The sequence below is a fragment of the Schistocerca serialis genome, chromosome 8 (genome assembly GCF_023864345.2).
Source record: "Schistocerca serialis cubense isolate TAMUIC-IGC-003099 chromosome 8, iqSchSeri2.2, whole genome shotgun sequence".
Classification (NCBI taxonomy): domain Eukaryota; kingdom Metazoa; phylum Arthropoda; class Insecta; order Orthoptera; family Acrididae; genus Schistocerca; species Schistocerca serialis.
This window is the reverse complement of record NC_064645.1, coordinates 306041912-306057754: the sequence shown is the minus strand read 5'-3', so window position 1 is coordinate 306057754 and position 15843 is coordinate 306041912. Positions and strand designations below refer to the sequence as shown.

Genomic DNA, 15843 nt, shown 5'->3' with positions numbered 1-15843 from the left:
AGTATGACCGTGTGCTTCCAGGTGTTCTGCATAGCATATAATGGAAACAACTGAGCAAACAACCCAGAAGCACATTATTAGTCAATCATGCCAAGAAAACCTGAGAGATCACACCTGTAGTATGAATTCTATGACTATTTTTCCAGATCACAGTAACAAAACCAATTATTTTCTGATCAATAAAAACTATGATAAAGTACACAAATAAAAAATGCTTAACTAGTAACAGTGCTCTTCGAGCACAGCTACTGCTCTAGTAGCAAAAAGGCCACTTACAATGTGCCACAAGAAATAGCACATTGTCTATTAAAACAACCTGTTCAGCGTACACCCACAAACATTATCTACCCTCTCAACATACATGGGTACATTAATTTACATGATCTGGTATCTTCTTTCGGTAAATATTATTTTGTTGATAAGTGAAAGTTTTATAAGTTGATGCAGTTGTTTACACACATATCAGCGATTCTGACATCAGCAAATTATGTCTATTTTCTGAATGTGTATCTTAACTCTTACTTTCACAAATTTGTTCTTGCTTCATCCAGCAATTTCTATTTGTTCACGTATAAAAAAAAATAAAAATAAAAAAACAGGTGACACTGATCAGACCTGCTTCACTTCTGCAACTGATTATGTAAAATACAAAACAAGATGTTCAACAGTGGGCAGTAAACAGCCTAGATCAGGAGAAGAAATCACCAAATTTATTACTACACAGCTACAAGAAAATTGCACAAGATATTTCATTACCTCTGATGCAATAAGCTCAGTATTGTGAACGTATGTACCATCTCCATTGGGACCTGAATACCAATCTCCATATACTAAGCCCTCCTTCTTCCAAATCAGTGCATCTGGTTCATCAAACTCTTTGAATGTTTCTTGCTCTGAGACATAGACATAAAGGTCCTGAAAAATGGAAAGAGTTAAGTAAGAAAAGAGCATGATCAAGTTCTGCATATGAACAGTTTGAAACAAAATGAAAATTCTTTAAAAACTTTTCCAGGTACATGATTGTCATCTTGTTTTTTATAAAACCAATGCTTTGTCCATTATTGCAACTGGCCTTCATCAGGGTAATTTAATTACTCCTGGGCCACAACAGTGTTCAGATATTATATACTGTATTTACCTGATAAGACGAGGTTTTTTCCCAAATTCGTCATTTGAAAAATAAAGGGTCATCTTATATTCGCAGACTAAACTATTTCTACTGAGGTCAATGTTTCTAGGCTGTTTAATAGATTAATACAGAGATTGTCTTACATTTGCAAATAAGGCTCTGGCTATTGAGATTGCATACAAATTATTTTGAAGACTTTCATTCGAACAGAATTCACAACTTCCCTATATGCCGAAGCACATCATATAGTATCAACCTTGCTCAAACAATCACATGACATTTGGCATGTGGCCCTAGTGCAAGGTATAGTCGAGATACTGAAATAGCCTCTAACAAGCATCTTGCTTAAAAATTGACAATTTTGTGAAACACAAGACGAAATACCATTAAATTTTATCAACATACAAACTTTTGTTGTATTTGAATAGGTTTGTAATGCCATATCCATACGTTTATGCTGCTTTTTACATAAAAATAACATTCAGGGGCAACAATTTTGTCCTTCAAAACTCATTATTTGAGTCTGAACCCAAGTCAATATTTTATTTGATTATGAGACACTAATGACATACCAAGTGATTTGTAATTGATAAATTTGGTCTCTCTTCATGTATTAGAATACCAGGGGAAAACGTCACCAGCTTTTAATCAGCTTTAGAACAAAGTAGTGACATTTTGATGAAATTAGAAAGAAAATTAATCCACATTTGAATTTCTAACACATGAAATAAATCACATTAAACCAAGAGTCATTTTAATCACAAGAATAAATTACAGCGGAAAGACCCATTGGAGAGAGAGTACCAAAAGACATCCCTAGATTGCGGGATGAGGAAAAGTTCAAGAATTGGACTGAATTGTGATTGCTATCTTTTATTTGTGTATTTTTTGTTGTTGCATATAGCCCACATCCTGGAATATATTGCCATCCAAGTTTCACTATTACTCAAGTACAGTGATGGCAGCTTGGCCGAGAGCTTTGATTACAGCAGGAAAGGGAGTTATGAGTTGACAGCACATTTCGTCATGCTGCCAGCCGCGAGATATAAATACGTGTAATAAAAAATGAATAAATTGCTCTTACTGTCATTCTCTTTACATTGTACAAAATATGAAATTAATACAATTTAAATTTTACCCATTTGAAAATCTGAAATTATTTATTGTTTTTATTTCTTTCTAACAGCAATTAGCTCTATTTGTCTTTCCACATCATCATACAAAGCATCCATCACAAAGGCAGTGGCAAAAGGCTGACACAGAAACAAGCATGGGGTTTCTCCTCTTCGTCCTGATCCATGTCTAATGGTGTAAATAAAACTCATATGCAAAAGTCTTTCATGAAACCACATTAAAAAGATACTTGTGTTCTGATGTGAGACTTATTAATGATAATCATTATAAAAGTATTACAAATAAAACTTTAAACACAATATTGGTTAAACAGAGAACAACAGGCACAAAACCTACAGCTTGTTGCCAACAAGATCACCCCTCAGCTCAGTGACACTCTGGGTGAGAAAGAGGGTGGTGTCGTCGTGTTATGGAGCATCTTGAGAGGAATGTTTTACTGTCTTGACAGCAAGTTGTACCAATCTAAGACTACACACCTAGTATGGATTAACATATTTCACACAGAACTAACAATGATTTTCCAAAGCTCATTATAGACACAGCAGACTTCAAAAAGAGTTGCTTATTACAAATAAACGACAGTGAAATTAAATTAAAGTGTTTGCAATACAATGCAAACAGAAGGAAGGCTATTACCAGAATCACTATAATCAGATCATGATTGTCATTAAGGTTGTGATTTAGTATATTTTCCCACCCTTCCAAACACTGCAAAGTATATTACTGGCGGTCATGACCCAACACGCTGACATGAAAATCTTGCTTGCTGTACTAACACTACATGACATGATAAATAACTTTGAATATATTCCATGTTTTCTGCTTTGTTTCGACAATGACTGAGCAGGAATATGATGCACTTTTTGCAGAAATCTGTATAAAAATCACGTTAAAGGCCATGGTAATGTCAAAGAAAATGTCTGGCAGAGATAACACGGAATCATTAATGACAGAAAAACATTGTACTGAGAAAACAGGATCTCTGTTGGGACAGCAAAAATGAATGGAAGAAGCGGGGAAACAAATTACTTTTTAATGCTGCTAGCTTCATAGTTCCCAGTCACTAAATGAGACAGTGATTTTTTCAACACAGTTTGAAATGTCATTAAACTAATATCCCTGAGTGCAATGTGATGTATACAGTTCGCAGAAGCCAAGTTGTAACCAAATCATCACAAATCCTTTCACATGAGAAATTAATAGTAATCTGATGTGTCTTACATTCAAAAGGAACTGATGAATAGAGGTGCATGCTTATCAAGGACTTTCTTAGGCTTTACACGGATTTCTTTATTGATTTCAGGCTCATTTCTTTCGAAACTAGGCACAATTTTTATATTCTTTGCCATTAGCTGCTATTTATTCTGGTAAAAGACTTTTTGGCCTTTTCCTTGCTTCTTTGTCTTGCATGTATCTTATCAAGATTCTCTTTCTTGGCTGCAACATTTAGTCCTCTAGCATGTCTGACACTTTCTTCATTATGTGTACATCTTAACTCACAGCTAGCATATGTTCCACTACATTTAGCATGAAACTCAATTCCTGTTCAATTTCAGCTAGCACTTCTGTATCATTAATGTGTCATATTGTGCTAATTTTCAGTTCTTCAATTCACTTTTCAATGAAGAAACAAATATAAGTGCTGACAATTAACTTGTCTTACAAGTTTACTTGTTTTGACTTCTACAAATCTACCAGTGCATACTATTCTAATTTGCTCTACAACTTCCTGCCTAAAAAAAGAAAAACATTTATTTCATACCAGATTACAAAACACCTTTATATATTTACAGCTTTGAAATATGGCATCCTTTGCATTTTGAATGTGCTTCTCCAATCTATGTACACAATACACAGTGTGTTTATGTACATGCCAGGTGATTACAGTAAACAAAAGACCATCACTTTTTTAATCAAATCTAAGAGGAGGTGCTAGGTCTGATAAAGTAAATTTGACAAAAGACAATATTTGACAAAAGTTCCCTATTACATTATGTCCAATATGTGACAAAGCAACTATGTTAAAGAAATCTGATCGTGTAACACCGACCTAACACTGAAAGTACTGTCTTCACTCCTCCCCCAACAATTCTTTGAAAAGCGCATAAATAAAAAATGTGATTGGATGTTGGTAGTGGAGAGGAAGGGGCCGATTTTGTTTTCAGATTGTAATTTAATACTGAAATTTAATGGCTAACGCTGATATATCAAGCGGGAGATGCTTTCACGTTCTGGTATTTGCTGTGACCCCGTATGCAACACTTGGATACGTGCTGTAGCACTGGGCTGTCAGCACGCTACACTTAAAATAGTCTGCTTATGGCAGCTACACGGACTGGCCACCAGAAGCCGCATGTGGTGGGTCACAAGATCAGTGCACACCAGCATGACATTCACCAGACCACCTACAGAGCCCTCCTCCATACAAAGACAGCACATCTGGTAGTCCTCCTCAGATTGTGTTCTACTGCTTACTGTACTGTTTCTACATTTGTCATTTACTTCAATATAGATCAATAAACTTCTGTTGGAAATACGAAAGCGTCCGATCTAACCCGTCGGCTTTGACCCATGACGTCACAAATATAGCAGAAACGACAATTCCAATATGGCGGATATAGAAACGTTGCATACGTATCACAAAGACGAAAACACATAGAAAAACAACACACGCAAAGGTTTCACAAGAACAATCTGCTAACATTGATAGCAAACAAAGATAATAATAAACAAGTGGTACTCAAGGCCAGGCAAGGGGGGGGGGGGGGGGGGCTGCGCCCCCCCCCCCCCCGACCCCCCCGCCAAAAAAAAACTCCCAACCTAACCTCGTATTCAGGGCTACGCAACAGATCAATGTGTAGGTCAATCAAAAGATAAAAAAAAGAAACAAATAAAAAAAAAGAAAAAAACAATATTGATTCATTAGACATAACGAGTAGCGACAAAACATATAGACCATAAAGATTGAACAATCTAATGGCAAACTGATAAAAGCCTTATAGACGACGTTAAAACAAAAAGTACAGTATAAAGGTAAACTATATATTACAGGCCCTAAAACTCCTACTAAGATAACGTCAACGAGGCAACATCTACAAACACGCCACACTCACAAACCAAACTCCGCGCCGTAATGACGTCACACACCACAACACCCTTACGTCACGGGTCAAAGCCGACGCGTGAGATCGGATGTTTCTGTTGACCCCTTCTGTTCATAGTGGCCGCACTATTGGTCATGTCTAGCATTATTACACAATTGGCGACAAGTATGGTATTCACTTCCATGTGTTCAGTTTATTGGTTGTTCCTTTGGTTTCTCTGTCCATAGAGGCAGTACTCAAAACTCTCCTCAAGCACAGCAGGCTCATACAGTTGCTATCACTAACTTGTCTGCCACAAGGACTACACAAACTATCCCACTGTGCACCCACCACTGTTCCCCCATACAACAACTTGTACGAAGACTGGAAGACTTATGAGAAGTGGCATCAGCATCACCTCCACACCTTTCGTGTCACTGACGCAATATGTGGAAGGCTTTGCTCCTTTCTTGGATTTCTCCTTGTGTCTACCAGCTGTCTTGCCAGTTAGGCCCACTCCAGGAACCTGCATCACTTTCATTCGAAGAAATGTGTTGGTTTTTGTCAAATTATCACCGTAAAGGACTCATGTCATTGCAATGCCTGTAGAGTTCTATCACTGTCATGAACAGTTCCACCAGTCCTACTGGGCCTGGGCGGCCGAACTCCATGGCCTCAGTTGCAAATGTCAGTTTGCTACTGATGCCCATGATTCCTATGCTAATTCTGCTGATTCTATAATCCGTGACACCATCCTTCAGTTGTCTCCTGACAAGGTGCATCAACTTGGGCTACAGTTTATGAAGAAAGTCTTTGGCTTAAGCGGTAAATATTGTTCAATCTTTCATGATATCTCATATTGCTGGTGATCAAATTGAGCCTTTGTGTGATGTCACTTCAGTGCTGCAGTAGATCCTGCTCCTGATCATTGGGCGTCAGTTCTCAGATTTGGGGAGTGGGGGGGATGGACAGCTTAAGAATAACAATAACTGATTACTGAAGTGCAAGGGAGAGATAAAGTGCTCAGACTATAAGTGGACATGGGTGTAGCTGTGACACTGTTGAACTCTCAAACACATGTGGACTCATGATCTCTAGCATTGTCTCTGGTTACTTGATGTTTTGTGAGTTACAAAAAGCAGCGTATACCAATTTTGGGGCAATTTACAGCTCCCACTGTATAAATCTACGGTTTGTTCCTTGACTTTCCTGGTAGCGCACCTCGTTTCCAACCAGATCCCTTTCCAGCAGTTAGATTCTTGGTGATTGAGTTTTTCTCTTTTTTCAGATGGATTAGGTTGTGCAACTTAATTTTACAGCCTACATTACCCTGAAACCTATGGCCGCCGCACTTTTCCTGTATCTGCCCTATTCCAATGGCCTCAACAGATCACGTGAAATCAGAATTCAGGCTGACATCATTGGGGGTCATACAGCCTACTACAGCAAGTGAGTGGTCTACTGCCCTCGTGACTGTTATAAAAATGAATGGTCAGCTTCATGTCTGTGGTGACAAAAGTTCCTATTAACGCTCAATCTATCAAATCTATCACTGACACCTACCCTTTGCCCTGTCAGGATCAGTTACTGGCCAAACTTGCACAGCTCCAGTTTTCCTTTAAAACTGTTTCATCTAAAGCCTATTTACAGGTTCCACTGGATGAGGATTCAAAATGACTCCTCAGGTAGTACCAATCCCAGTGTCTCCTGTACAAAGTGATTTTTCGGTGGTTTTTTTTTTTTTTTTTTTGGGATAACGTGCCACTTTGTCTTTTTCAATCATCCATTGTAGTTCTAGGGTTTGAGGTTTCTCAGAATAGTGCAAAACCTTTATGTCATCACTTTGCACTGTCACAGCTCTGCCTCACCCTTCCAATGTCAGAGAAAGCATTTATAGGGAAAACTGTCTACTATCAAAAATTCATTCCGGATGCAGCCACGTTTGGCTATCCTCTTCTTGACGAATTGCTCCACAACAACAGTCTTTCAGTGGTCACTGGCCTGTGAGCGTGTGTTCATGCTTTTAAAATGTAAACCACATTCTGCTCCTTCCATCCTGGCCACCTCTGTCTTGGCTACAGACACTTCTCAATACGACCTCTGAGCCAGGCTTTTCTTCCACATTGCTGTGAGGACGGTTCGGAATGTCCTATAGCTTACATGTCAAAAATGGTCAAGTCTGCTTGGCAGTGCTACTCTGAAGTGGAAAAGGAAGTGCTTGCTATCAACTATGCCTTCAGGAAGTTTCATGTATTCTTGCACCAGTCTAATTTCTGCCTCATTACGGACCACATGCACTTGGCTTCATTGTTTAATCCTTCTGCTTCATTGCCCGACAAATCAATACATCACCCCCAACCTTGGGTCTTGTTTCTGTCTCACTATAACTATGAAATACATTTTGGCCTACCATGCAGCATGATCAGGATGAGCTCCTTCGTTTTCAATTAGATGTTGAGGCGCAACATACAGTGTATGAGTTTCCTATTACAGGCTCTCAGATCGTTGCTGTTGTTGCTGCTGCTAATCTGATTTGCATCAAGCTGTTCACCTCTTTCAACATGGTTGGCCAGACAGGCCTCCAGGTAGGCTTTCTGATGCCTTACATAACTATTTTGCCCCCCTGCGTCACTGCCTTTTGGTGTTTGATGGTGTTGTCCTCTTAGTTAAAGATGGGCTGTTGCCCAGGGTTGTGATATCAGGTGCCCTACAGCCTCACCTCCTCCATCTCTGACAACCAGAAGGATCTCTCGTATAAAGTCATTGACCCACTGACAAGTGTTTTGGCCTGTGTGGCTTGTCGTCGCCTGCTGTCAGGGTGTTACACAACAGGCAGTGCCCTCTCTGTGGTCCGCACTGCAGAGTTCATGGGAATGCATCCGTGTCGATTTTTTGGGACTATTTCTCAATAGTTGTCGATGCTTTCTCTAAATTTCTGTGTGTTACCTGCTGTTGTTCCACGTCGGTCCTCTAAAAACTATTTTTGTACTGAAAGATTGTCTTACTTGGTCAGGATGTGTAACAGCCTACATATTCAAGGTTCAAATGGAGAAGTACGTAATGGAATCTTTCACAGATGACACCTTGACACATTTCTTGAATTTTTATACTGGCGAGGGACCGAGTCCAGCTGAGATGCTCTACGGTCGCCAGCCAGGTATGCTTCTGCACTTGCTCATGCCAACCCACCACCATCCGTGTAGTCCTCGTCGCAATTCGCTCCTCGCTCCACGGTCTGTGCTTGGCCATCGCCCAAAGTGGATTCTGGCCATGGCCTGCGGCTGCTGCTTCTGTATGGTGGGCACCAACGAGGGACTGGTGGAACACCACTGCTGCCTGTGTATGGAGCACACCAGTGAGGGGCTGATGGTGCACCACAGTAATCAGCTGCCTCCTTGCGCCGAGGCAAGGGTTGCAGCTCCACTGCCTTTGCCTCCCTCAGTACCTATCCCATCCTCGAAGTATGTCCCTATGGCGGGCCAGACCCACCCCCCTTGTGGATGTCTCTCTCTCCTGCCTCACCTCCTGGTTCGGGCGCCCTGATACATGCTGCAGGCCTTTTCTGGGGTGCTTTGATACTACTTGCGCATCCACCACTGGCTGGGCTGGCACCACCAGATCCGTCATCACAGGTGTTCCCAGGACTCCCCCCCCCCCCCCCTCTTCTTTGGAAGACCCCAGCAAGTCTTTGTTGTTGCCTCAATAGATTGGTTTAATGACAACTTAGCAAAAATTTTCTGCAACACGGTCAGTGACTCCCTGCACTTAGGAGAAGAACAATACAAAGGTGTTCTACTTACTGATTTGTCAATCCTGTTCTTTGCGAATATGATTTTTAATGATGGGTTCTCCCTTGCAAACATTAACTTTGAAAGATGCACCACAGCTTCTGCAGGTCCACCATAATGTTGTCTGAATCACAGATTCAGTAAGGCTCTCGACTGACATACGTGATGCCGAATTATTCTGCTGAGGGTGGTGGAAAAGATACCCACCAGTGCTAGTGGACTTCCATTTGGTGACATGTTCACTTCTACATCAAGAGACAAAAGCACACTTTTCTATTTCCACCGTAAACCATTTCTGTGACTAGTGGGCTGGTTGGGTGCTAATGGACTAAACAGCAAGGTCATCAGTACCTTGGTCAAGGGGTTGTTTGTATGGAGCTAGTGACATTTACCAGAAATGTGACTGGATGGCGAAGGTAAATAGGAGTGGCAATATCAAAGTACTGAAGACAACACTGATGACAGAGCTGAGAAATAATTTACAAATGAGTAAGAGTATATGGTATGGATTGGGCCAGTACATAGGTCAGGGCAGATGAAGGGCCACCTAGGGCTCACCTGTGGAGGGAGAAACCCTACACGCATCCGACTGCCCGCCAATCTGGTTACACTTTGATGATGAAGCCTGAGTATAGTTCGGGGCTCAATGCTGTGTTCAAAAGACTGCACCTGAGTACAGCTCAGACAGCAATCTTCTTGGCACATGAAATAACTATTGCTCAGAAACTGGACTCATTCCTTATGAGAACACTGTGCGGATGTGTCACAACCTGTCCCTTGACAGGTGCTGCCTTCCGTTGCCAATTTCTAGGATTATTTTGAAAGAAATATCAGTGATTGTAAAAGCTGTTGTCGTAAATGACTGAACCAATATGATTACATTGACAAATTTGTGCTTGAACTTGTTAAGCTTTGCAAATTTTTCGTAATTCTGCTACAAACACATATTTTTGAGTGAGCAAGAAATTTTGAAAGCTCAAGAGAAAGATACTGGTCAATAACTTATCTCACTTTTTTTTGAGAAGGATGATTAAACTTCCTGTCTCATTACTTTAAGATTTTTTATCCATCATCAAAGAAACATAGTAAAAATCACCATTTTAGATTTTTTACCTATCAAAGAACTATGAAAAATATTTAATCTTTTTTTTGTTTTGTATTACACTTGAAGATATGTCAATTACATGTGTGTCAGTAACACTTTAAATAATGGCATAAACAGCCAGTTTTCTAGGTCTGACATTCTTCCAAGTGGCTGATCTTCAAATGGTTAAGGATGAAGATAGTTACAGAGATACATAACAGGAAAAGTCAGAGGATTAAAAATGTAATGGACTTCAATTGGACTTTCAACAGAGACAATGCAGCACATTTGTGTTCCCCAGAGCTCTGCATGTGACTGAAGCTGCCTCTCCTGCAGACCTCCCACCCCAGATTCATTATAGTCTGCAATATTAAAGAGGGGGACCAGCAACCACTATTCAACAGAGGGAAGTCACATCTAAAAGCAATTAAAACAGAATAAAATATGTATGACAGAGGGAGCTGCTAAAGGAGATAGGGTTGAGGGACATCAAACCCGAACCACATGTGTCACTGCCCCAAAGGTAGTTTAAAATATTATATCTAAGAATAAAAACCACTTTCACGGAGACAACAGAACCAATTCAATTGTCGAATCACCCACTAATATTAGATGCAAAGAATACAGCAGAACTTGCTTAGCATGGAGAGCCAGAAGAAGAGTGCATTTCATCATGATAAGACCTGCTATCCAGAAGGCTTGCAACTGCAATGTGGGAGTGGCTCACTACATAAAATACAACTATGGGTTAATGTTGTATGGTCAATGTGGAGGTGACATAGGATGGTGGATTCCTTCCATGAGTAACAGGAGGAAGAGCGCCATGCTGCAGTAGCCTTCTTGATAATACACAGTTTATTAGAAGGATCAGCAGACCAGCAGATGATCCATCACTGAGTGAGCGGAGGCCTCTATTTACACCTGGGATTGTCAAAGCAAATGTAGGAGCAATTAATCACTTCTCTAGCCAAACAGTCTGTCAGTATGTTCCTTGGGACATTCACATGATTTGGAATGCACAGAACAACTGAGCAGGCATTATGACTAAGGTGTGAGAAAGTCACGAACAGCTAATATTACCAGGTGGCAAGAGTAACATCTATTAATAGCCTGGAGACTGCTCACAAGTCACTAAAAGTTAAAATGCAGTTGACAGGGGTCTGTTTGATAAACAGAAGGGCTCTATTAATTGCTGTTCTACCATAAGAACATTAAACCTTCCCAGAAACAAATATTGTTCCTGACTGGTTGTTGTTGTCTTCAGTCCTGAGACTGGTTTGATACAGCTCTCCATGCTACTCTATCCTGTGCAAGCTTCTTCATCTCCCAGTACCTACTGCAGCCTACATCCTTCTGAATCTGCTTAGTGTATTCATCTCTTGGTCTCCCTCTATGATTTTTACCCTCCACGCTGCCCTCCAGTACCAAACTGGTGATCCCTTGATGCCTCAGAACATGTACTACCAACCGATCCCTTCTTCTGGTCAAGTTGTGCCACAAACTCCTCTTCTCCCCAATTCTATTCAATACCTCCTCATTAGTTATGTGATCTACCCATCTAATCTTCAGCATTCTTCTGTAGCACCACATTTCAAAAGCTTCTATTCTCTTCTTGTCCAAACTATTTATCGTCCATGTTTCACTTACATACATGGCTACACTCCCTACAAATACCTTCAGAAATGCCTTCCTGACACTTAAATCAATACTTGATGCTAATAAATTTCTCTTCTGCAGAAACGCTTTCCTTGCCATTGCCAGTCTACATTTTATATCCTCTCTACTTCGACCTTCATCAGTTATTTTGCTCCCCAAATAGCAAAACTCCTTTACTAATCTAAGTGTCTCATTTCCTAATCTAATACCCTCAGCATCACCCAATTTAATTCGACTACATTCCATTATCCTTGTTTTGCTTTTGTTGATGTTCATCTTATATCCTCCTTTCAAGACACTATCCATTCTGTTCAACTGCTCTTCCAAGTCCTTTGCTGTCTCTAACAGAATTACAATGAACAATTAACAAGCAGAATGTTGAGTCTCGTTCACAGTCTGGTTGACTAAACCCGATCACAGAGAGGCACAATGTTCTCCATCCCTTCTGTACCTTGCTTCCTGCTCAGACTATCATTACCAAAGGTGTGGTTGACAATCATTTAAATAACACTGTGATTGAAGATGATACATCATTCAGCATAGTGTCTCATCACAAACCATTCAGGCTTTCCTAAAAATTATCAATTTATGATTTTGCTTACCTCCAATATAAAAAGTTATGCGAGCCCACTACTTTTTCTGATTGCTTCCCCCCATAAACATTGAAATATATACAGGTGTCTATCCTTAGTCGAGTGCCTCCCATGCTATATGTCAGGACATGTAATGTCAGGACATGTAATGTCAGGACATGTAATGTCAGGACATGTAATGTCAGGACATGTAATGTCAGGACATGTAATGTCAGGACATGTAATGTCAGGACATGTAATGTCAGGACATGTAATGTCAGGACATGTAATGTCAGGACATGTAATGTCAGGACATGTAATGTCAGGACATGTAATGTCAGGACATGTAATGTCAGGACATGTAATGTCAGGACATGTAATGTCAGGACATGTAATGTCAGGACATGTAATGTCAGGACATGTAATGTCAGGACATGTAATGTCAGGACATGTAATGTCAGGACATGTAATGTCAGGACATGTAATGTCAGGACATGTAATGTCAGGACATGTAGGCATTGGGGTCCATGAGGTACAGAACTTCACCACTTCCACTTTATACCATGAAACAGTTTTAACACACGTATCACACCAACCCCTCATAACTTTGTTTGTCGCCCTAACACCATATAAGTACGGACATATCAAAAGTCCATTGCAAGTTGAGGAAGACACTTGCTCTGCATCCAAAACCACGACCATGCTAGTTACACAGTGTAAGGCATGCAGCTCTCCAGCAACCCTTGTGTGTGGTGGGGGACAGCGGGTCAGCTTGGGAGGAGGCAATCTGATACTGGTGTGTGTGTGTGTGTGTGTGTGTGTGTGTGTGTGTGTGTGTGTGTGTGTGTGTGTGTGTGTTGGTGGTGGTGGTGGTGGTTGTTGTTGCTGCAATGATGGGAGGGCGGAGGCACTCCGACACCAGTTGTTTGTCAGCAGTCCAAGATAGAGCGCACATAAGTCTGATGTGTGCTAGCATCTAGCCCTTACAGATATAGTTTTAATATACAGCTTTTCTTATGGTCTGACAATTTTGGAGCTACCCCCAGTTATGTTTATTCTAAATAAACAGATTTACCCAACCTCAAAAACATCTTTCAGGGCATTACATACAACGTTTGCTACACTAGTGTCATCTAGCTTTCAATACAGTTTTGATCCACTTATTGGGAACATATTGTTTTGAAACCAATGGTGCAAGTCATATGAAAACATAACTATGGTTGTCACAGTAATGCCAAAGCATCTAGCTCATGCCTTCCATATGACTCAATATCTGAGGTCCACAATCTGTTCTAACAACAATGTTGCTGATTTTAACCTGCCCAGCAAGCCACAATAACAACCTCAGATCCCCAGTTCTGTTATTGCCAATTCAGATGTGAACCAAACACTGCAATTGATTGAACCCTGTGGTCTTGTCACTACTGGGACCATTTCTTAAACATGTTAACCTACTCCCATGGATTTTCACAATGTATCACAAAAAAGTACAAACCAAATGAATGTAATGATTTGCTCACATGTAATAGATCAAGAAAATCTGTTTAGTGGTATTCTGTCCAATTTTATATCTTCTAGATGACCTATTTAAAAGGCAGCATGTTCACAGGAAAAACTTTTGTGAAGAAAGGATTATAGGCAATGAAAGAGGAACAACGATTGCTCAAGTGTTCAAGAACTCTCCCAGTTACTTATCTAATAATTCTCCACTGTGGAAATCAAGGTGCTGGAAGAATGTAGCAAGCACGCACGCGCGCGCACACACACACACACACACACACACACACACACACACACACACGCACGCACACAGAGAGAGAGAGAACACTAGAGTTAGAGTTGAGCCCTCAAGGTAGGAAACAATACTAGCAATCAAGGTTTGCCAATACAGTGATAGGTTGGTTGCAACAGCTGATAAAATGTTTGGGATATCAATAGTCACTGTCTCTATTAATGCCCACAACTGACTCTCATGGAACGGGAGGATGGGCTTGACGTACCACTGGATCTCAGCGTTTTATTATGGGTTGTTTGCAAAATATACATTGGCACAAAGGAGTTAGTTGCTTTGCAGTTAAAATCATGCAACTGAGTTATGACTAATGATGCTATTCTGGGTAGTTCTGCAGTATGCAAACTTACCATAATAGTTCCGTTCTCAAACAAATTAACTGCCGGTCTACGGCTAGTAGAAACCCCCGCTGGAGCATTAGGATCTGGTGTCTGCGCAGGAGCTCGAAAAAATGAGGTTATGAAATATATGATAAGTGCCCTAATAATCAGCGATTTAATAATGGCGAAAAAGGACTCCCATCTTGTTGGCTGATATCTCTCCCGTTCCTGGTTCACACGCGCATTAAACTGAAACAAAAGCAAGTATTTAGTGTTCACAGTACAAAAATACACCAACCATGGCGTGCCAGTTATTTATTTTATGTATAACACACACACACACACACACACACACACAAATCAAGAGCTTCTGGTTTATTTTCACGACGAGTCACATGCTTTCAGGTGTGCAAATGACACTGAAATCTAGTTCACAACATCACAGTATATTACACACACGAACAATTGCAAAATATACTTACGTCGTTTTGTCCCTCTGTCTGAGCATTATCTACAATTTCCCCGTTTGCATTCACCAATACATTACTAGCCACATTCTCAACTTCACCACCAGCAACAACTCCATCAGCCATGATTATCGAGCTCACTACAAATGAATAAACCTTGACGACAGCCTGACGCAGAGATTGTTGTGTTACATAGCATTCATCTGAGGTGAACGTGCAAAGTTCATGATCATGACTCATCGGAACGGAGGTAGGATAAAAAGCTTTAAATTAAAAGTATCACCTAATAATTAATCAGAAATATATATATTAATAAATTTATATATAATGTATACCAGTGGAGAACACTAGTGTCGCCTCAACTAAATTTCTAGTTCCTTAAAGTAGGGGCGAATCAAATGACCTCGGTAGTTTTTCGGCTTTCGTATGTCAACCTGCCATACATCCACCTAATGAGTAAGCATTTTGATTAAAAAACTATGCGTACTAACATCTGACATTTACAAACATAAATTAGTAAATGCAAGTGCGTAACAAGCTTTGGGCAGAGGATACTGTTTGTTTCAATGAGTTAAAATTTGAATTCGTCGATTTGTTCACAACGGCCTGAACGGAAGCTCCCGAGTTCTGGATCGGCTGACGGCGGTAGAAGTCAGAAATCGACCACGAGTGTTTTGTGTCCGGACGCTGCCAACATTGGCGATCTTACAATACCTTTGCGTACTGTAGTCAAGAAGTCATTGTCGTGCCATAGCCATAGCAAATCAGTAAGCATAACAGTGGCGTATTTTCTCGCAACGCCTCACACGCCCCTCAGA

The 15843-nt window shown here is 40.5% G+C and overlaps 1 protein-coding gene across 1 annotated transcript in view; it reads right to left on the bottom strand.

Moving 5' to 3' along the window:
* LOC126416370 (cleft lip and palate transmembrane protein 1 homolog) overlaps positions 1 to 15204 on the bottom strand; it is a 45729-nt gene extending 30525 nt beyond the window's left edge. Inside the window, exons 1-3 of the mRNA XM_050084051.1 lie at positions 15041 to 15204; positions 14589 to 14807; positions 757 to 915 (exon numbers count right to left, since the gene is read on the bottom strand). Coding sequence (XP_049940008.1) covers positions 757 to 915; positions 14589 to 14807; positions 15041 to 15151 — 489 coding nt within the window. The 5' untranslated portion in view covers positions 15152 to 15204. The remainder of the gene's footprint in view (positions 1 to 756; positions 916 to 14588; positions 14808 to 15040) is intronic.
* Between the last annotated feature and the right edge of the window lie 639 nt (positions 15205 to 15843).